The sequence below is a fragment of the Aquarana catesbeiana genome, linkage group LG12 (assembly GCF_042186555.1).
Source record: "Aquarana catesbeiana isolate 2022-GZ linkage group LG12, ASM4218655v1, whole genome shotgun sequence".
NCBI classification, from domain to species: Eukaryota; Metazoa; Chordata; class Amphibia; order Anura; family Ranidae; genus Aquarana; species Aquarana catesbeiana.
Genome location: NC_133335.1, coordinates 29,077,574 through 29,100,726, shown reverse-complemented (window position 1 = coordinate 29,100,726; position 23,153 = coordinate 29,077,574). Strand labels below are relative to the sequence as shown.

Below are 23,153 nucleotides of genomic sequence, written 5' to 3'. Positions count from 1 at the left end.
CCATACACAATTCTGATCCACATTTTGCTCCCAAGTAGGCTACAACAGTGGTTCTCAACCTCAGTCCTCAAGTACCCCCAACGAGTCAGGTTTTGGGAACTTCCCTTGAATAAAATAGTGCTTATCAATACCATGTCATTTTATAAAAACCTGAAAGCCTGGCCTGTTGGGGGTGAGGACTTGGGTTGAGAACCACTGGACTACAATACACATGTTATAACCCTAAAAACACTGGCCACCACACACTACTTTTTACAAGGTGCATTTATTTGGTTGGAAGTCTAGCCCCCCCCCCCACAGCTTTCAATTTCACTGGATTGTGCACATATAAAGACCATTAATAGTTCAAATAAATAAACCACACTTGTTTTTTTATTTTTTTTTCCTCAAGATTTTATTTTTCTTTACAAGGGGGTTCATTTCAAAGGTTTCCATGTTTAAAAGTTCCTAGAAGAGACCAAAAAAAAAAAAAAAGATTAGTGATATACATGATGCAGCAAAAACAGTTCCACTATAACAAATGTAGACTGGTGTATATGCCCCCCCCCCCCTAGTTTTCCCACTCATAAAGGACTCTGTAGGCTCCAAACTATGACCTGGAGCTAACAAGGGGACGACTACTGTCCCTGCCCTCATGATATGGTCAAGCAGGAAGAAGGTGGGCAAGTCATGCCTCCCACACCTGAAGTGCCAGGTAAATACAGAAACAGTGGAGCAATGAAAAGGTGATTTTCATACATTCAGAGTAACAAAATTGGATCTATCAGTTCTCTACCCAACTTAGGGAGATGCGAACTGTTCCCGGCAGTTTAAGTTTTATGCAAGGACTGACAGGGCAAAAACTGCATGCAACCCTTGTTGCATCATCTGCCAATCGCTCACCCTAGATCACTCTTGAACTAGTTGGACATGTGTCTTTTTTCAACCGGACTATGTAACCCCTTATTCACCACCTATGAACTTGCACCCAGGACTAGAGAAGTTTGAAAGCAGCTTTTTTTTTTTTTTTTTTTTAACCAACCCAAACTTACTTTGAAACAATACCATCAGCTTTTGCCAGCCTGAGAATGGCATCGTTAGATTCACCCTGTAAAAAAAAACAAAAAACAAAACTTGATTTAAAGAGAATATTCTGCATGTAAAAAAACACTACAAAGTCCTGAAGTCCACAGACAGACATTAGGTAATAAAATTCAAATTTAGGTGGACAGATTACTTAACCCCTTCCTGCCTAAGCCTCTTACGGACATTTGTTGCTTAAAAGTTAAAAAACGTATTTTTTTACTCGAAAATTACTTAGAACCCCCAAATTTTTATATATATATATATATATATATATATATATATATATATATATATATATATATATATATATATATATATATATATATATATATATATATATATATTAATTATATTTTAGCAGAGACCCTAGAGAATAAAATGGCAGTCATTGCAATATTTTATGTCGCACTTTATTTGCACAGCGGTTTTTCAAACGCAATTTTTTTGGAAAAAATATACTCATGAATTAAAAAAGCCTAAACAGTAAAGCCCAATTTTTTTGAATAAAGAGAAAGATGTTGCATCGAGTAAAGAGATACCCAACATGTGACGCTTTAAAATTGCCCACACTTGTGGAATGGCGACAAACTACGGTACTTAAAAATATTCAATATGCGACGCTTTAAAAATTTCTACAGTTTACTGTTACAGAGGAGGTTTAGTACTAGAATTATTGCGCTCGCTCTAACGATAGCAGCAATACCTCATGTGTGGTTTGAACACTGTTTACATTTGCAGTCGCGACTTAGGTATGCATTTGCTTCTGCGCATGCGATAGAGCGCTTTAATCTTTTATTTTACACTGTCTCTAAAAAAAAAAAAATAAAATTCTGATCACTTTTATTGCTGTCAGAAGGAATGTAAACATCCCTTGTGACAGTAAGGCCTCATGCACACTGGACGTTAAAATAGCAAAAACGCCAGTAGCTTTGCAGTGAGTTTTTCAACGTTTTTGCAATAGCGTTATATTAGCGTTTTTCTGCGTCAGTTTTTTTTTTTTTTTCAATGGATCAAAAAACGCTGTTGAGCCGCTTTTTTTGACGTTAGAGCATTTTTACAGCTGAGAACAGCTGAAAAGCTCTCAGAACCCACTAGTTTTGTTTTTGTTTTTTAAAGCCAAAAAACGCCCCAGCCAAAAACTGCTGATAACAGCCTATGGGTGCATGCACACATAGGATAACATGATGGGGAGTTTATTGACTGTAGAAAAAAAAAAAAAACATCTGAAGCCAAAAACAGCAGCTGTAAAAACGTCCAGTAGTGTGCATGAGGCCTAATAGGCAGTGACAGGTACTCTTTATGGAGGGATCTGGGGTCTTAGACCCCAAATATCCCTCCTTTGCACTTAAAAGTATTTAAAACACCAAGTTTGGCTGTTTTGAAAGCTGTCATTTTTTAAAATTTGGCGCCTTTAAGTCTTGAGTAAACAGGAAAAGATGTCATACCATCGCTTCCGGGTTACTAGATCAGAGACCCGATCAAAGCTGATTCCGGTGGGACAGGAGAGCCACGGAATGAGGGGGGACGACCTCCCCTCCCGCTGCTTAGGATAACAGCAGAGTGGCTTTTTAGCCACATCAGTTGATAACCCAAGAAAGCCAACCGCCGGCTCTAAAAAACGGTACCAGGGTGATGCGTGCAGCTGCATGCATCACCCCGGTACAATCCCTTCAAGCCGAGGCCGCATATTTGCGTACGGTCGGCAGGAACGGGTTAAAGTAGAACTGCAGGCAAACCTTTCTTTTTGGAGTAAGGGAGGGCTATAATCTCCTGTCAGTTTTTGCCATCTGTGTCTCATTAGGGAGATTTACCTTCACTTCCTGTCCCGTAGCCAAAAACAGGACATTCTATTCCTGTTCTGTGGACAACACAAAATTTGGGATTTTCTTTTACTTTTAAACTTTTGATGATGGTAAACAATTGGAGGGTCAATCTCCCTAACAGGGACACAGACAGCTATAAAAACTGACAGGGGTTCTAATCCCTTTCCACTATCCAAAACCAAATTTTTTTGCATTTATACTTTAAAACTACATTCTAGTTGCCATTTTTCTGCAGAATCTCAGTAAGTGACAGCATGCAATGGAGTGAATAGTTTAAATCCATCTACAGCCAAATACCATTTATGTTTAGGAGACACTTCGGAAGAGTAAAAATGTATCATGGTTGTATTGCTGCTGTCACCCTGTTGGTGGGATTTTACATCACTTTCTGCACCTGTGACAACACAAGAAACTAGGGAATGTGTCACTGGACAGAAAGACGAGCAGAAACCTATGAAAAATTGACATTTGCGGGTGCAAGCTGTAACTAATGAAGGTAGGATTACATGCTGCTTGTCCTATAAGACAAGAGACAATATATAATGTACCCCTCATGAGTTTTATATATGAAGGTCAAAGCCATGAATGATCCTCTAACCAAGTGGTTCTCAACTCCGGTCCTCAGGACCCACCAACAGGCCAGGTTTGCAAGATAACTGAAATACATGACAGGTGATCTCATTTGCTGCTCAGTGATTGCAGTATTCTAGTCTGCATCTCCCCAAGGTAATACTTAAAATCTGGCCTGTTAGTGGGTCCTGAGGACAGGAGTTGAGAACCACTGCTCTAACCAGAGGGACAATGCCTACATCCATAAACATGGAAGCTTAATGGCAAACTAAAACGTCTAAATCAGGAAGCAGGGTGACCCATTTAAGCACTCTATTTCCCTCCTATTTAAAGCAAATTGTACAAATTAGATGGCGATAGTCATATTGAATACATGTTGCCTACAATTATATAATATTGAAATAACAAAAAAAATTTCCTTTATGATTTAATCCTTTTGGATTTGAAAAAAAAAAAACAAGCACACATACTTACCTGCTCTGTGCAGTGGTTTTGCACAGAAAAACCCCAATTCTTCTGAGGTCCCCCCCCCCAGTACTCTGCACCGCCCCCCATCCCCCCCTTACCGCGTGCCCGCATAGCAAGACACTTTCTGTGGAGGCACTCACGCATGCTCACTCCCAAGCCAGCTCTCTGCTTAGCCCCGCCTCACTGACAGCAGCGGGAGCCAATGGCTCCTGCATCTGAGCCAATCAGGAGGGAGAGATCATGATCCCCGTGACTAAGCTCTGAGGGGCAGAGCGAAATGTTGGGGGCGTGGCCTGGCTGGAGTCCAAGCTGAGGTTGCCACTTTTATACGGATTTGAGGGACTACATGGATCCTTTCCTTCTGTACAAGCCATAGCAGGAGTTGGGACAAGCTCCATCCTGTGCCAGCACTCCCAGTGGCAGATATTCAAAGATCTATATATATAGCGCTTCAATAGAGCCTGAGCGGCACACTAAGTTGCATTGGGTCAAAAGAGGGAGAGACCTGGGAGAGCCTTGGGTCTTGTGTACATCTCTGGATTGAGATCGGGGCTGAGAGGGGGAGCTGCACACTAAGAATAAAGGTAAAAAACCTTCAGCCTTTACAACCACTTTAATTTCAAATTTGTATGATCATACATTGTCATGATTAGGGCTGGGAGATTTTCTAAAAAAAAAAAAAAAAAATCTTCGATTCTCTAAGAAAAAAAAAAAAAAAGCATGAGCTTTTAGGCGAGGCCGTGGCTTCGGCCTAGTCCGCGTCGTCTGGCCTCGCGGACTAAAGAAGCTCTGACCAGAAGTAGTAAACAAAAAAGGTATGCCACATCCCATAATAGCAAAAAAAGGACAATTGGTTCCCCAGGGGTGGGATTTTAAAGGCATTACCACAAAAAAGACATTAATAATAAGAAAAATATTTTATTACAAAATACAAAAACATAACACACAGTACACCAGAGTAAAAAATTAGCACACATGAAAAATACATATGTATAGTTGCATCGAGAATGACATGCAGGTAACAAAAAATGTATATATGTCACACAAGACAATAAATGAAAACAGACCAATGATAAAAGATGGAGTGGGTCTCACTAAACCGACGCGTTTCGTAAAGTCCTTCGTCAAGGTTTGACAAGTGAGAGTTAACATCCAATGCAGGTGTAATAAAGACATTCAAAGCATATAGTCAGCTCTGCTGTGGTGTCCCAGGCCACGTGCATATGTCAAAAATCCAAGAATGGGTAGGCAGAATGCTATAAAGGGTTCGTATGAAGAGTACTGTCCCCCTAGGTGCTGAAGAGACGCCGCGTCCGAATATAGGCGCAGCGCCTGTGCGCAGGCTGGGGTCCAAATGGATCTTCGGACCTGGAAATTAGAGCTGAGGGAGACACCTACAAGGTGTGGCGTAGGGGGGAGGAGGGGAGGCTCATAGATCACCGTGCCGGCTAGCGGGCTGACAATAAAGTGGGAGCCTATGGCAGCCAGGAGCGCAGCATAAGTGCACCATCCACCTCCGATCACGGACTAGGCCGAAGCCGCGGCCTCACCTAAAAACTCCTTGCCCGCAGCTCTTCAGGCCCGGCGTCAGCCCGGAGGCGCTGCGGGCATGAGTTTTTAGGCGAGGCCGCGGCTTCGGCCTAGTCCGCGGCGTCCGGCCGTAGCTGCGGACTAGGCCGAAGCCGTGGCCTCGCCTAAAAACTCATGCCCGCAGCGCCTCGGGACCGGTGCGGTGAAAAAAAAAAATCTAAAAAAAATTGATTTGCTTAAATTTTGAATTGATTTGACCTCTCAAAATCGATTTTTTCCCCAGCCCTAGTCATGACTACCTTATATACCAGTCTAACTAGTACAATTAGGTTTGTTAAGCTAAGAGGGATGTATATTCCCAAAATGCACCAACCCCCTTTCTGAAACTTATTTTAAACTGCTGGTAAGATTGCACATGGAGAGATTTCCCTCATTTCCTGTCCAAACAGAAAGCAAAGGTAAACCTTTCTAAAGGAGTCAAACCTGAGGGGTTCTAACACCTTCCTGGTCTGCCCTAAAGTTTTACGTGGAGTAGCATTTTAACATGAATTTTATAGATGAGCACTCATTAGTACTTCCTCACTTACCATCCTACGAATGGTGCCGCAGATAGCGTAGGTCTTGAACTGGCCAGTTACTCTGCCTGTTGTCCTATCGACCTGGAAGAGAAAGATGCTGATCACACTGTCCTAGGATGGCCCCAGTCACCACCTTTGTTTGCAGTCCCGTCTTACTCTGTAGTAGTAGGTATGTGTGAGATACCAGCTACACAGACAACATGGTCATCAATGACTTCAACTCAAGACTGATTTTGCCCATACATTGCACCCGGAAAGTATTCACAGCGCTTTGTTTTCCACATTTTATGTTACAGCCTTATTCCAAAATGGATTAAATAAATTTTTCTCGAAATTCTACAAATACCCCATCATGACAAAGTGAAAGCATAAAGTCTTTGCAAATTTATTAAAAATAAAAAATCCCATGTACATAAGTATTCACAGCCTTTGCCATGACTCAAAATTGAGCTCAGGCACATCCTGTTTCCATTGATCATCCTTGAGATGTTTCTAAAACTTGATTGGAGTCCATCTGTGGCAATTTCAGTTGATTGGACATGATTTGGAAAGGCACACACCCGTCTATATAAGGTCCCACAGTTGACAGTGCATGTCAGAGCACAAACCGAGCCATGACGTCAAAGGAATTGTCTGTAGACCTCCGAGACAGGATTGTATCAAAACACAGATCTGGGGAAGGGTACAGAAAAATTTCTACAACATTGAAGGTCCCAGTGAGCACAGTGGACTCCATCATCCATAAATGGAAGACATTTGGAACCACCAGGACTCTTCCTATAACAGGCCGCCCAGCCAAACTGACCGATTGGGGGAGAAGAGCCTTAGTCAGGGAGGTGACCAAGAACTCAACAGTCACTGACAGAGCTCCAGTGTTTCTCTGTGGAAAGAGAACCTTCCAGAAGATCCACCATCTCTGCAGCACTCCACTAATCAGGTCTGTATGGTAGAGTGGTCAGACGGAACCCAATCAGTAAAAGACATATGACAGCCTGCCTGGAGTTCACCAAAAGGCACCTGAAGGACTCACAGACCATGAGAAAAAAAATTCTCTGGTCTGATGAAACAAAGATTGAACACTCTGGCCTGAAAGGCAAGCGTTAGTTCTGGAGGAAACCAGGCACCGCTCATCACCTGGCCAATGATATCCTACAGTGAAGCATGGTGGTGGCAGCATCATGCTGTGGGGATGTTTTTCAGAGGCAGAAACTGGGAGACTAGTCAGGATTGAGGGAAAGATGAATGCAGCAATGTACAGAGACATCCTTAATGAAAACCTGCTCCAGAGCTCTCTGGACCTCAGACTGGGGTGAAGGTTCATCTTCCAACAGGACAACGACCCTAATCACACAGCCAAGATAACAAAGGAGTGGCTATGGGACAACCGACGGTCCTTGAGTGGCCCAGCCAGAGCCAAGACTAGAACCCATTCGAACATCTCTGGAGATCGGAAAATGGCTGTTCACGGACGCTCCCCATACAACCTGATGGAGCTTGGGAGGTCCTGCAAAGAAGAATGGGAGAAACTGCCCAAAAAATAGGTGTGCCAGGCTTGTAGCATCATACTCAAAGACTTGAGGCTGTAATTGGTGCCAAAGGTGATTCACCAAAGTATTGAGCAAAAGTTACACGGGATTTTTTTTAGTTTTTTTATTCTTAATAAATTTGCATAGATTTCAAACAAACTACTTTCACGTTGTCATTATGGGGTATTGTTTGCAGAATATTGAGGAAAATAACAAATTTAATCAATTTTGGAATAAGGCTGTAACATCATGTGGAAAAAGTGAAGCGCTGTGAATACTTTGCGAACGAACTGTAGTTAAAGCTTATTTATAAGGAAAAGCAGAAGCTGTAAAGCAGTACTAAAGACAAATAGGTTTCTTTTACTTTAACACACACCTCTTCAATTACATCATGCTGATCATTTTCACATAAATATCTTGACACATTAAAAGTGTCATACCAAAATGCAATTTGATAACTTGAAACAGAAAGGACTTGAGACGGGCCAATTATGATTCAAGATAACGGGATTACAGTTACAGAAGTGTGGACTCCATCCAGAGAAACAGATAAGCTTTGGTACATTCTGCTCCACAAAGGACATGAAGGAAAATATTTCACATTCCCATCTCCCACTGAAAGCTGACCAGAATAACGGAAAGAAATTTCCTACATTTTCAGCTATGATAACTAAAGGATCAAAAATGGTTTTCAACAGGAACCTCAAAGGGCTTACTACTAATCACCTCCACACTACGACTTCTATTGTTAAGCAATGGAGCAGACAATCAAAAAAAGCAGAGCTCTATGGCAGACTAGAGGACAGCAGGGTGTGCAAACAAACTGATCAGAGCACTCCATAGAACCTGTGTCATCAGGCTTTGGGGTTGTGTAGATGAGTTGGAAAATACTTCTCCGGTCATTGATAGTTGCATTTGACCTCCTCACCTGCTTTTGCCAGGTTTTGCATTCTTTGAGGGTCGGTTCACACTGGAACCCGCTGCGGATCGCACAGGAGCGCTGTGTGTCACTGTTCCCCGTTTCAGGGACGAATCAGGGCTGAATCTATGCCAGAATCCGTCCCTGAAACTGAGCCAAAGACGCACAGCGTTTATGTGCAGTGCGCTCCGCAACAGAGATATGTGAACCCGCTCCATAGGGAGCCAGTCACATTCTTCTGCTATGCGGGGAAACTTGCATCTAAATTTGCATAGGTGTGAACCCAGCCTGAGACTTATGGGAATGCAAAACTGCTTTAACCACTTGCCAACCTGCCACATTACATTTACTTCGGACGGGCAGGCTGAATGACGTAAAGGCTAATTCCACCTTTTATTAAAATACACTTTTTTTTTTTTTTTAAAACAGGAGCCTGCAAAGTATTGCACCCATGATTAGCACCCCGCAGTGTCGGGCTCCTGCACACGCTGCCTAGCTTTGTGCTCACTCTACAGACTCATTTCCAGAGCTGTAGGCAGTATAAATGAACTACGAGCGTGCCGATTAGCATGCTTGTAGTTCATTTAAACGGCAAGGTCTGTCTGCCGCAGTGGCACAGGACAATTTCTTCATCCACAGATTCCTGGAAATAACAGGGTTGTGTGGGCAGAGCTCCGCACAGCTTTCAAATTATAACAGTGGATGTGGGGAGAAGCCCCAGCTGCAGTCACACTGAGGGGGCACTAAACCATGTTACACCCTAAATACAGGTGTAACATGTTCTAAAAAGGTGAACTTAGGGCTGGTTCACACCACAAAAACACACTTCAGATCCGCTCCGGATGCGTTTCTGCACGCACGTTTTGATATGGTTCAGGATGCATTCCAGGTGCTTTTTTTCACTATACCAGGGTCCAGTGTGGTTTTGATGCGTTCCAGTGCATTTGATGCAGTACAGCCCAATGCAGGAAAAATGCAGCATGTTCTATTTTTTTTTCTGGAACTGGAAAGCCCTGAAACTGACTACACTGGTGTGAACTATGCCATTGGAAACCATATAACCTACTTTCCACGCATTTTTGATGTAGAGAAATAACGACTGGACTGCATGTGGTGTGAACTAGCCCTCAGTCTTTATAAGTAGCATGGCAGCCAGGTGGTAAGCACCCTAGTGCAATATAAAACACAACCGTATACAGGCAGTCCCCGAGTTACGAACGGCCTCAAATGCCGGCCACTTGTGCTCCACGCTGGTCCTGGATACCTCCGGACACATCCCTATTGTGTTCGTAACTCTGGGACTTCCTGTACTATTTTTGTGAATTCAATGAAACTTGTAAGGAAGTTGCAGTTCTGTTCTCCCCAATGTCCTCTGCACCTTCTAGAAAAATAGTGGTAACAATTATTTTCCCAGATTGGGCAAATTCAGACCCTGAACTGAACATATCAACCCATTACTAAAAAAAAAAAAAAAAATCAAGTCGGCGGTACACTACAACCTGAATTTGTCATTCCTTGCCCACACAGACCAGTGAACAAGCTTCACTCTCTACAGTCACATAATTCTAAGAAAGTCAATGAGATGACATGGAGCTGCTTACCTCTGCAATGTTCATCTGGACAGAAGCATGGTCCTTGGCATAAATGATTCGGTTGCTGGCAGAACTAGGAAAGAAAGAAAAAAAAAAAGGTCTGGAACAGAATTTCAATACAGAGGCACGCTCCATTTGCACTCCAAAAATGACATTTTTCTTTAGAATTTGCCAAAGAGAAGGTGTCATTCCAGAGATAGGAATACAATTGAAACTTTCTCACCCAAAAGGAAACATCCCAAATTACCAGATACATTTTAAAGTCCAAAGTCAGCCGATTTTGGCTTAGTTCAGGTCTTCGGCCAGTCAGCGGACATGCCGGCTGGTCGCTCGGGGCTCCAAGTGGGACGGGAGAGCTCGGGAAAGCCGTGGGAGCGTCTAAAAAAAAATGGCATTGGGGTGATGCGTGCAGCTGCATGCATCACCCCAGTACAACACCTTCAAGCCGAGGCAGCTCACTCTGGGAAAAAAAAAAAAATCCTGTAGATGCTGACTTTTAATAAAGACACTTAGCTGTCCAAGGGTCCAGTGCTGTCCTCAGATTGAGGCCTGATTCACACCTATGCATTTTTTGTGCCCTTTGCAGATTGCCACTACAGAACATGTTCCATAGGAAACCATTTTAAATGGACTGTAGTGCAAATCTGCAAAATGTAAGCAGCACTAAAAATGCATAGGTGTGAATCAGGCCTAATTCCTCACTAGCCTTCAGGTTCTAATCGCCGGGAACCTAAAGCAGCAGACTATGCTGCTTACAGCTTCACAGCCAGCTGCCCATGCATGAGCCGCACTTTGTGAATGGTATCGCCGTGATCGTTAGAAAGCAATAATTCTAGCAAAAGACCTCCTCTAACTCAAAACTGGTAACCTGTAGACATTTTTAAACGTTGCCTATGGAGATTTTTTAAGGGTCAGAGTTTGTCACCATTCCACAACAGATAATTTTGAAGCGTAACATGTTGGGTATCAATTTACTCGGCGTAACATTCTCTTTCACAAGATATAAAAAAATTAGGCTAACTTTACCGTTTTATTTTTTAATATATAAAAAAAGGTGTATTTTTCAAAAAAAATTGCATTTGTAAGACCGATGCGCAAATAGGGTGACAAAGTATTACAACAACTGCCATTTTATTCTCTAGGGTGTCTGAAAAAATATATAATATTTGGGGTTCTAAGTAACTTTTCAGCAAAAAAACAACAACCTGATTTTAAAGCGGAGTTCCACCCAAAAATGGAACTTCCGCTGTCTGGATTCCTCCCCCTTCGGGTGTCACATTTGGCACCTTTCAGGGGGGAACAGGTACCGGTCTAATACAGGTATTTGCTCCCACTTCCAGCAAAAGATCGCTGCAGTATCCGCAGTGATCTACGCCATGTCTGGCCCCTCTTCTATCTCCATCCCCCCCCCCGCTGTCTTCTGGGAGACACACAGGTCCCAGAAGACAGCAGTGACCAGTCAGAACGCGCAGCGCAACTCACGCATGTGCAGTAGGGAACCAGACTGTGAAGCTGCAAGGCTTCACTTACCGATTCCCTTACTGGCATTGCCGGTGCCTCCACCCGGAGCTGAGGGATGGGTCGGCTTCGGGTGAGGACATCGCGGGCACCCTGGACAACTAAGTGTCCTTATTTTAAAAGTCAACAGCTGCAGTAATTGTAGCTGCTGACTTAATTTTTTTTTTTTTTTGGCGGAACTTTATATATACTGTGATTCTGTACTTGTCAAAAATGCTGCAGAAATCTCCTTCCAAGTCTGGCTGAAATCATTTTAACTGTGGGCAGCTGAAGCTGCCGCCTGGTCACTTCCCAGATTTACAGAGGCACACCTCCAGCTCTGCAGCTCTCATTGGCCCTCTTACATCCCCTTCTCCCTTCCTGGAAAACTCTCAGGAGAGAGCGAGCTGTGCAGAAATCACAAGCCTAGGCTTTTTACCAGAAAATAAACAGAAGGAACAGGAAGGTATTTACTGGCAGAAAAAAATAGTTTTACTATCCAAAGTTAAAACAAGGGCAGAAGATTTAATAGATGGAAAGATTAAAAAAAATGACTGAAGTTCCGCTTTAAGTGGTTAAATGGAGGCTTATGAGAATATTTATAAAAGGATGGACAAACATAAGATACATAAATCATACTAATAGACTGCAGAAAGAATAAAGGATTAAAATTGAGTATAGGGAGTACAGTGACATCCATTACAGACGAAGCTTAAATAATAAATGAAAATATTCTTACCATTTACGGGGGACGTACAAGTCCACAAATTCACCGGCGTCGTTCTGCATTTTGCACCTTGGATACAGTCACCAGGACCTGTCAGGAAAAGGAAGATTTTAAGCAGGTATTCATCACACTGGTGCCAAGCTACCTGGCTACACTTCTATTCAAACCTAAGAAAAAGACTATCGATATTAAACTTCTGTTACACAGCCGTGATACCCGTCATCTGCGACAGGTTAGCTTTTAGTTTTGATAACGGCCGAGCGGCTCATTAGCTGCATCGGTTGTTATGATTGCTGACCGCTAGCTCTAAAAACGGTACTGGGGTGATGCCTGCAACTGCAAGCATCACCCTGGTATAACCCCTTCAAGCAAATGATGTACAGATATGTGATTTTGCGTGAAGTAGTTAAGGCCATTCATTTCAATGGGCTGGGCGCTTTTGGAGCGCTATTTCTAGCGCTCCAAACCCACACCAAAGATGCTGCTTGCAGGACTATTTTTTACCGTCCCGCAAGCGCATCACCCGAGTGTGAAAGCACTCATTGAAGTGAATGGGAGGCAGATTTCAGGCGCTATTTCTAGCGCTAAACGCCTGAAAAATGCCTCAGTGTGAAAAAAAAAAAAAAAAAATCGGGCGAACATTTCGTCCAAAGAATTTTCAAACTATTTTTGTATAGTGTGTACACAGCTTTTGACAGCCGATTCCGAATTTCCGTACGAAAATTCCCGAAGGAACACAAAAATGTTTCTCGTATAGAAACAGAATGAATGATTTTCATTTAATGTGCACGATTTTCATACTAGAAAAATCAGAAAAGACTGCGCATGATTAGAAACAAAAAAAAAACAAAAAAAAAACAAACAAAAAACAAACAAAAAACAAACAAAAAACAAACAAAAAACAAACAAAAAACAAACAAAAAACAAACAAAAAACAAACAAAAAACAAACAAAAAACAAACAAAAAACAAAGCCTTTGTCGTACGAGAATATTTGTAAGAATTTTCTTTCATCGTTTCGATTTGCTGTGAAACTTTAAGAAAAACCAGAAACGTTCGCCCCAATTTTCTTATAGTGTGTACCCCCCACTTAAGTATCTTTTTACATAGTCCACCCTACAAAGTCCTTTCTGGGAACTTGGCCTAATCAAGCCCAGATCAGGCGTTTAAATTAGAAAATGTAGAAGCCAACCTACAGCAAACAGTCTGAGGGCCAATTTACACCATAAAGACGCAGTCCCGATGCTTTGTGATGTGCTTTGTGATGTGCTTTGCATGTGCATTTTTAACGCGTTTCAGTGCGTTTTTGGTGCAGTCCAGTGCATTCTTCCCTCTTTCTTAACCTTAACGGCCAGTTCACATCATAGAAACGCAGTCTGCATGCGCGTTTTTGTCGCATTCACCCCCCCCCCCCCTTTTTTCCCTTAACCTTAAATAAGAACATGGGTGTTTCAGTGCAAGAGTTTTTGATGCTTTTTACAGTGTTCCAGTACAATCCAGAAAAAATGCAGCATGTTCTACTTTTTTTTCTGGAACTGGAACGCACTAGAACTGCAAGCACTGGTGTGAACTATGCCATTGAAAACTATATAACCCACTTTCTATGCATTTTTGATGCAGAAAAAAAACGCACTGGACTGCATGTGGTGTGAACTGGCCCTAAGCCCAGGTTCACACTGCTGCGATCTCAGAGATGGCATGTGATTCGCACCCGCACTGCAGGTGCTGATCACATGCGATCTCTGAGCAATGCAAGTTCAGCCATACATTTGTATGGCTGAACTCGCATTGGATTTGCATAGAAAATAGTGCAGGGACTTGTTTTTCCCCGCACTAAAATCAGATCGCATGGGTGTTCTCAACTATGTTATCCGATTCTTGTGCAAGTTCAGTTCACACTGCGATCCGTGAACTAAACTGGGGGTGTCATTAACTTTGTTAATGACACCCGCAGTAGTTCGCACAAGGCAGTGTGAACTCCCTGCGGGAGAGGAGCGATGCGGGAACCGGCGCTGTAATTGCGCTGGTTCCCGCATTGCACTAGTGTGAACCTAGTCTTAAGGTTGTAATCAGCACAACCAGGAAAGCCAGACACACCCAGGCAGGGGTTATTTAAAACTAGGGTCACCTGAGAAATATAAAGGGTGATCAAAGATAGATCTATAGGAAAAACCCACTATTAACCTTTCACTGCCAAAGCCATTCTTTGCATTTTTTTCCTCCCACATAATTAAAAAATTAGGTCTTGTGGACAATTTTTTTTTATTGAATAAAATTTATTATGGAATAAAACAATTAGGCCTACAGATGACTTAAAACCCCCAAAAATGTAGGAGATATTTGCAAAAAGACAGGCACCGCTGTCTACGGCGCATGTGCCATAGACAGCGGCGCGCAGGCGCACTGAGCATGCCGCTGCTAACGGCAATATGCCGTTAGTGGCGGCTCCCATGCGTGGGGGTGACGCCATCACGGCACCGGAGACACGATACCCGGAAAGAAGATGCACGCTCCGGGACAGAGGGGACAGAGCAGGCTCCTGTGTCAGGTAAGTGACACATAATGGACTACTATGCGATGCATAGTAGCCCATTATGCTTTACCTTTGCAGGGAAACAAAGAGGAAGTAAAACCCATCAGGGTTTACTTCGTTAACATGTCAAGTCTTAAAATTGTGTGAGCCCGAGAAATGGCAACTTTAATACTCAATTTTCCATAAGTGACACTTTAGAAAACCCCCTACACAGCATCATTTTAGAGTTCATTGTGAATAACAGGCCTAGAATTATTGATATGTAACGTGTATCAGGACAGACCTTGTTTGTGCAAAGGCGCCCCCAACACTTGCATTTAGGTCCACATTTTGGGATGGGTGTAACCAATTGCTTTACTAAACCTTTTCATTACATAAGTGACAAAACCACCCCTATGTGATGCTTTTTTTTTAGTGACAAGTTTTCTTTAATGACACCAGGGGGTCTAAAAGACCCCCAATGTCTGGCCTGTCCTCCAATGAAACGAATGCAGTGCAGATCGCACATCAGCTTCTTCATACTGGCTGGGGGACGGGACAGCAGGTCCTAGAAGTAGTAACAATTTACTCATTACTTCCAGGAGATCAAAGGAACGGATGTTTTTGTGGATGACTTTTTTGTGTAAAATATTGATGAGGTCAAGCCTTGAAATGGAGACCAACTCTGGTACCCCAATTTTTTTCATAGGTAAAGCTTTAAAAGCCTCTACAGATCAGTTTAGCCTAAATGTATTGTGCAAACCAGCATGCGGGGCAATATGTAATGTGCAGCGCAAGCGACATTTTTTCGCATAGGTGCCCCTAATACTGTTTATGTGGGTGGGTCACAAAATTGTTTGTCGTTTTAACGCTTCACACTCACAAAGCTTTGTTTTTCATTACCTAGTTAAAAAAAAAAAAAAATTTGAAAGGTTTTTTGGTGACAGGTTCTCATTAATGAGACATCAAGTGTCCTTTAGATCTGCCTTCTAAAGAAATGTAAATGGCTCTCCATTAGCATCTGACAGCCAATGACAGACATGATGTTCTACAATCTGTCACTTCCAGGTTCTTAGAAAGTATGGGAGATCAGTGAATGGATGTTTGCTGATCTCCCTTCTCCCCCCCAACAGCACCCACCGTGCTGGTCCCCAATCTGCTGGTTGGAGGATGAAGCCTGGGAAACATAGGGGGGCACCACAGGGGATTGAATGTTGTCAGGGTGTGCGGATGGCTGTATGTATGTTGGGGTTGAATTTTTGTGGGTTTTAACCCTTTCATGACTAAGCCTATTTTTGAAATTTGGTGTTTACAAGTTAAAATCCGTATTTTTTGCTAGAAAATTACTTAGAACCCCCAAACATTATATATTTTTAGAAGAGAATCTAGAGAATAAAATGGCGATTGTTGCAATATTTTTTATCACACGGTATTTGTGCAGCGGTGTTTTAAACGCAAATTTTTGGAAAAGGGACACTTTCATGAATTTTAAAAAATCCAAACAGTAAAGTTACCCCAATTTTTTTGTATAATGTGAAAGATGATGTTACGCTGAGTAAATAGATACCAAACATGTCACCCTTTATAATTGCACGCACTCGTGGAATGGCGACGAACTACGGTACCTATGAATTTCCATAGGCGACGCTTTAAAAATTTTTTACGGTTACCAGGTTTGAGCTACAGAGGAGGTCTAGGGCTAGAGTTATTGCTCTCGCTCTGACGATCGCGGCGATACCTCACATGTGTGGTTTGAACACCGTTTACATATGCGGGCGCGACTTCCGTATGCGTTTTCTTCACTGCGCGAGCTCGCGGGGACAGGGGCACTTTAAAATTTTTTTTTTTATATTTATTTTTGTACTTTTATAAATTGTGTTTAAAATTTTTTTTTTTTTTACTTTTATTGCTGTCACAAGCAATGTAAACATACCTTGTGACAGTAATAGGTGGTGACAGGTACTCTTTATGGAGGGATGGGGGGTCTAAAAGACCCCCCATCCCTCCTTTACACTTCAAAGTATTCAGATCGCTGAAAACGGCGATTCTGAATACCGTGTACTTTTTTAAATTCGGCGCCATTGGCAGCCGAGTAAACGGGAAGTGACGTCATGACGTCGCTTCCGCGTTTACAATTAGAAGGCTGGAACGAAGCCGCTCACAGCTTCGTTCCAGCCCGCCCCCAGCCGCCGAAGATTCCCGATTGGACACCGGGCCTCCCGATCGCACGGGAGGCCCGGTAACAGCGGCGGGAGGGGGGGGGATGTCCCCTCCCGCTCCTCCGGTATAACAGCCGAGCGGCTTTTAGCCGCATCGGTTGTTATACTCGGGTAGCCAATCACCCGCTGAAAACAACGGTACCGGGATGATGCCTGCAGCTGCAGGCATCATCCCGGTATAACCCCGGAAAGCCAAGTACGCATATGTGCGTACGGTCGGCGGGAAGGGGTTAAGTAGGGCTGGGAAAAAAATCGATTTAAATCTTGAATCGAGTTGAGAGGTCAAATCGATTCAAAATTTAAGCAAATCGATTTTTTTTTTTCACCGCGCCGGTCCCGAGGCGCTGCGGGCATGAGTTTTTAGGCGAGGCCGCAGCTTCGGCCTAGTGCGCGGCTACGGCCGGGGACGCCGCGGACTAGCCTAAAAACTCATGCCCGCAGAGCCTCCGGAACGGCGCGGACACCGCGCCGGGCCTGAAGAGCTGCGAGCAAGGAGTTTTTAGGTGAGGCCGCGGCTTCGGCCTAGTCCGCGAGGCCGCGGAATAGGCCGAAGCCGCGGCCTCGCCTAAAAGCTCATGCCCGCAGCGCCTCGGGACCGGCGCGGTTTTCAGAAAAAAAAAAAAAAAAAAAAAAAAACCTCGATTCGAATCGTGAATCGAGTTTGAGAATCGAAGATTTTTTTTTTTTTTTTTTAAGAAAATCTCCCAGCCCTAGTTTTAAGTGCATTTCTTAACATCTCTCACTAAAGGTTTTCACATAGGAAACAGTCTCCTGAGGCTTTTTTGGTGACAGGTTCTCTTTAATAAGACATCAAGTGTCCTTTGGACCCCCAATGTCTCCCCTGCCCTCTACTGAAGCACAGATTATGCTCTATTAGCTACTGCTATGTGAAAGTGATGTTTTATGGCACTTCCCAGGTTCTTCGAATGGGAGATCAGTGAACAGATGTTTGCAGATCTCCCTTCCCCTCTAAAACGAAGGAAACCTCCATGTTGATCCCGGACCCGCCGCTGAGAGCCCAGAAAATGTAGTTAAGATGCATAGGAGGGAATTGATTGTCCGGTGTCTGGAAATAATCAGATTGGGGATCGATTACGTGGCAATGGGCTTATCAAACTTACACGTGTATAACCCCCATGGTGATGTGGCGGGGACACAACAAGGTGAGGGACGTGGCGGCAGGTGAGTGGATGCCGCTAACAGGCGCTGCCATGATGGATCTGAAATGACAGGTGCTCTTTAACTACTTCAATGCCGGGCACTTACACCCCCTTCCTGCCCAAGTAAATTGTCAGCTTTCTGCGCTAAATGACAATTCCGCGGTCATCCTACACTGTACACACAACAGAATATTTATCATTTTGTTCCCACAAATAGAGATTTATTTTGGTGGTATTTGATCACCTCTGCAGGTTTATTTTTTGCTAAATAAAAAAAAAAAGACCTAAAATGTTGAAAAAAAAGTTTGTTTCTGTTATAAAATTCTGTAAGTACGTTTTCTCCTGCAACGATGGGCACCGAAAGGCGGCACCAATGGGCACTTATGGGTGGCACTGACAGGCATTGGGGATGGGCGCTGATTGGTAGCTGCCTGGGCACTGATGGGCATTTCCCTGGTGGTCTAGTAGGGTTACATACCTGGTAGTACAGTGTGGTGGCCATACCTGGTGGTCCTGGGTGGGCATCTGAGATGGGGCTGGGCTAACAATCAGCACAGACCCCACCCCCCACCCGTCAGGAGAGCAGCCAATCGGTTCTCCTCTACTCGTGTCTGTCAGACACGAGTGAGGAAAAGCCAATCACCGGCTCTTCCTGTTTACATCGTGATTGGACACGGCTGATCACGTGGTAAAGAGCCTCCATGAGAGGCTCTTTACTGAGATTGGTGTAGCGGTGTTTCAGACTGACACACCCCCGATTACAGCGATGCGCGCCCCCACGAGAGAGGTCGTTCTGGAGGGCGGTCATATGACGTCCACCCAGAACGAGCGCCGTGCCGCCCAGTCATTTGACGGCGGGAAGAGGTTAAATGTAAGGACTTATTCTTGCTGGTAGTTAGAATCTTTAATCTTTGCAAACAAAATGAAGGTTTCTTATTCATAATAAGCTGTCAGGTTAGTATAGCAGCGATATCAGAAGCGATTCAATCATACAGTTTGTAGTGTACATAGATTTACAAAACAATGAGTTAAAGGAATATTCCTGAACTTTGTTTTATCTCATGGTTACTGTGACATTGTGTGAAGGCATCAATGCAGTGCATGTTATCTCAGCTTGCAGAGCTTGGATTCATTGGATGAGTTTACCAAAACTGTAAATATTGCAGAATATACAGCCTCATGCTACATAACTGAAGCTCCATTTCATGCTGAATAAACTAAATTATTAATGGATCTTAAATAGAAAACCATCTTTAAATCGAATTTTACTCCAAAAGGATTTTATTAAAATAAATGAAAAAATCTATATATATATATATATATATATATATATATATATATATATATATATATAAAAAATCATTGATTGATACCCCCCTCCAGAAGCCGGTTGCTATGGGTGACCACTCCCTGGGCTCTGACACATAAGCGGGGTCTGTCTCGGATTCTCCCTCCTCCAGCACATGTCCGGCAATCACACAGGACTCTGAAGGGGATAACCCGAGGAGGGGACCCCCATAGGACGGTCCGGGGACTCCCCCAGAACAGAAGGACATGGCAGAGCCGGACCCCGAGCCCCCCACAACCCTCCCAGGAGCCGTCCAGCCCCACAGAGACCAACCTCACCTCACGCTCGCTGTAATGGCCGACACGAAAGAGAAGGAAGCTCCTCCCCCGGAAGAACTTTATTACATCGGCTCAGGGAACATTTCCGGGTCATGTCTAACCCGCATCTCTATGGTAATAGGCCTCCGGGAGCGCTTCCACTCCTGACCGCTAGGGGGGCCGTCGGCTACAAGAGAAGAGACATTCAGAAGGAGACTCAGAAATGAGGGCGGGGCTAATAAATCACAGTTGTCCGTGATTGGTAGGGAGTACAACTCGGGCGGTTATTTTGGTTCAGGTATAGTGAGGTCCAGTCAGAACCGTCCAATCTTCTGTCCCAGAATTCCCTCACCGAGCCACGTGACTACAAGACCCGGGAAAGGAGAAGAGAACGTGACTGAAGACTTCTGTGTGTCTCCAATAGAGAGAGAGAGAGAGACACACCGCTCCCTCCTCAGGTCACATGACTCCCCACAGACCCCTCTCGGGTCACATGACTCCCCACAGACACCTCTCCCTCCTCAGGTCACATGACTCCTTACAGACACCTCTCCCTCCTCGGGTCACATGACTCCCCACAGACACCTCTCCCTCCTCAGGTCACATGACTCCCCACAGACACCTCTCCCTCCTCTCGGGTCACATGACTCCCCACAGACACCTCTCTCTCCTCAGGTCACATGACTCCCCACAGACACCTCTCCCTCCTCTCGGGTCACAGGACTCCCCACAGACACCTCTCCCTCCTCGGGTCACACGACTCCCCACAGACACCTCTCTCCCCCCTCGGGTCACACGACTCCCCACAGACACCTCTCCCCCCTCGGGTCACACGACTCCTCACAGACACCTCTCTCCCTCCTCGGTCCTCGGGTCACACGACTCCCCACAGACACCTCTCTCCCTCCTCGGTCCTCGGGTCACACGACTCCCCACAGACACCTCTCTCCCTCCTCGGTCCTCGGGTCACACGACTCCTCACAGACACCTCTCTCCCTCCTCGGTCCTCGGGTCACACGACTCCTCACAGACACCTCTCCCCCCTCGGGTCACACGACTCCTCACAGACACCTCTCCCCCCTCGGGTCACACGACTCCTCACAGACACCTCTCCCCCCTCGGGTCACACGACTCCCCACAGACACCTCTCCCCCCTCTCGGGTCACACGACTCCTCACAGACACCTCTCCCTCCTCGGGTCACACGACTCCTCACAGACACCTCTCCCTCCTCGGGTCACACGACTCCTCACAGACACCTCTCCCTCCTCGGGTCACACGACTCCTCACAGACACCTCTCCCTCCTCGGGTCACACGACTCCTCACAGACACCTCTCCCCCCTCTCGGGTCACATGACTCCCCACAGACACCTCTCCCCCCTCTCGGGTCACATGACTCCCCACAGACACCTCTCCCCCCTCTCGGGTCACACGACTCCTCACAGACACCTCTCCCCCCTCTCGGGTCACATGACTCCCCACAGACACCTCTCCCCCCTCTCGGGTCACATGACTCCCCACAGACACCTCTCCCCCCTCTCGGGTCACATGACTCCCCACAGACACCTCTCCCCCCTCTCGGGTCACATGACTCCCCACAGACACCTCTCTCTCCTCAGGTCACAGGTCTGCTCTGAATTCATTACACTAAATGCGAAATGAAAAATAAAGGTAAACATTTCAGTCTTTGTGATTGTTGGGCTCAGAAGTTTGGCAGAAAGATAAATCAGTAATTATTAGTGATACCTGAAAATGGTTCTGTGTTTGGAGAATCTATCTCTCTATATATCCCTCTATTATTGGTGTCATGTGAGCCTGACGTGACCCCGCTCTACACAATACAGGATTATATTCTTCCTATAGAAATCAAATACCCCCTACATGCTACTAATGATGGAAAGAGTTTTATTCACAGGCGTATATTTGATTTACCACCACATTTATGTTGTCTCATGTCACCTGTTAGAAATCCATGGCTGCAAAGTAAGAGGCTGGAAGGTATACACGTTGGCCTCGTTGCTCCGGGTGTGCCGGACGGGATTGCGCACCACCCCAAATTGTGTGGTGGGGCGGGACACCTGCTGGGCCGCCGGGCCAACGGGATTAATATTGGGCAGACTCGGTTGCTATGTCTAAGTTAAAATGTGTTACATGGAACGTGCGGGGTATTAGAGCTAGGTCGAAAAGAAACGCAGTCCTATCTGTTCTTAAAAATATGCGTGCAGAGATGATGGTCTTGGTAGAGACCCATCTCACAGGGCAACTAATGCTATCACTCAAAAAACCCTGGGTAGGTTGGCTGTACCAAGCTCCTTACACTGCCAACTCCAGGGGAATAGCGATCATTGTAGCTAAAACGGTACAATTCACTCTACTGACACTCCAGTCTGACCCTCAGGGCAGATCCCTATTTTTACACGCTAGAATAAATGGACTGGAACTCCTGATACTGGGAATTTATATACCCCCCCGTTTCATTTCGATGTGTTAAATGAGGGTTTGGCATTTATGTCTCAATATCCAAGTATCCCAACGATTTGGTTGGGAGATTTCAATAACGTCATAGATAGGGAGCTCGACAGACTGACAATGCACCCTTCTATCACTACCTCGCCACAACATACAAGGTTTGGCAGATTCTTTAAAGAATTAGCACTGATAGATACATGGCGGCACCACCACCCTCAGGATAAGGTATTTTCTTGTTTCTCAGCGGCGCACAACTCCATGTCCAGAATAGACATGATCTTTATATCCCGTCCACTTCTCCCTATGTTAGAGGAAGAGGGATTCCACCCTCGTACATTATCAGACCATGCCCCATATTGGGTTGTACTTAAATTTGACTCTCCACCCAATACATACACATGGAAACTAAATCCCTTCTGGCTGTCGATAGTTCCAGGAATAGATGAGTTGGGGATCGAGTGGGACATATTTTTTCAGAATAATAAGAACTCAGCATCATTTGATGTTGTGTGGGACTCCTTTAAATCACACGCCCGCATGACACTCGCTCACTATATTACTAAATACAAGAGGACTTCCTCTCAAGTGGTCAGACAGGCGGAGCAGGCCCTGGCGGACCTGGAGAGGGAGTTCTCTTCGAATCCAACTCCCCTCACAGCAGATCAGCTAAAACAACAAAACCGGCTAGTCTCGGGTTTGCACTTTGAAAGAGCAGAGCGAAAAATATTTTACGCTAAACAGAGGACATACGAGTGCGGGGAACGGGCGGGTCGCCTCCTGGCATACCTAGCTCATATGGATATGAGACCACCCACAGTTGTGTCCCTTAGAGGTACCAATGGGGAACTGATATCCGAGCCCGACAAAGTGGCAAGCGAGTTTCGTTCCTTCTTC

General features: G+C 44.7%; 1 protein-coding gene across 1 annotated transcript; it reads right to left on the bottom strand.

Annotated features, from left to right (window-relative positions):
* Window positions 1–364: 364 nt before the first annotated feature.
* On the bottom strand, window positions 365–19,891 carry RPS21 (ribosomal protein S21). Its single transcript, XM_073607508.1, has 6 exons — window positions 19,812–19,891; window positions 12,308–12,385; window positions 10,081–10,144; window positions 6,044–6,115; window positions 1,032–1,087; window positions 365–447 (listed from the first exon to the last, which is right to left on the bottom strand). Exons 2-6 carry the CDS (start codon window positions 12,355–12,357, stop codon window positions 438–440), a joined length of 252 nt encoding a protein of 83 aa, XP_073463609.1. The 5' UTR covers window positions 12,358–12,385; window positions 19,812–19,891; the 3' UTR covers window positions 365–437.
* Between the last annotated feature and the right edge of the window lie 3,262 nt (window positions 19,892–23,153).

What these genes read in the sequence shown, in the direction of transcription:
- RPS21 (XM_073607508.1), bottom strand. Translation starts at nt 12,357, where the DNA reads ATGCAGAACGACGCCGGTGAATTTGTGGACTTGTACGTCCCCCGTAAA. An exon ending in TTGTACGTCCCCCGTAAATG is followed by an intron (nt 10,145 to 12,307) that starts GTAAGAATATTT and finishes TTTCTTTCCTAG; the next exon opens with TTCTGCCAGCAACCGAATCA. An exon ending in GCGGCACCATTCGTAGGATG is followed by an intron (nt 1,088 to 6,043) that starts GTAAGTGAGGAA and finishes TTTTTTTTACAG; the next exon opens with GGTGAATCTAACGATGCCAT.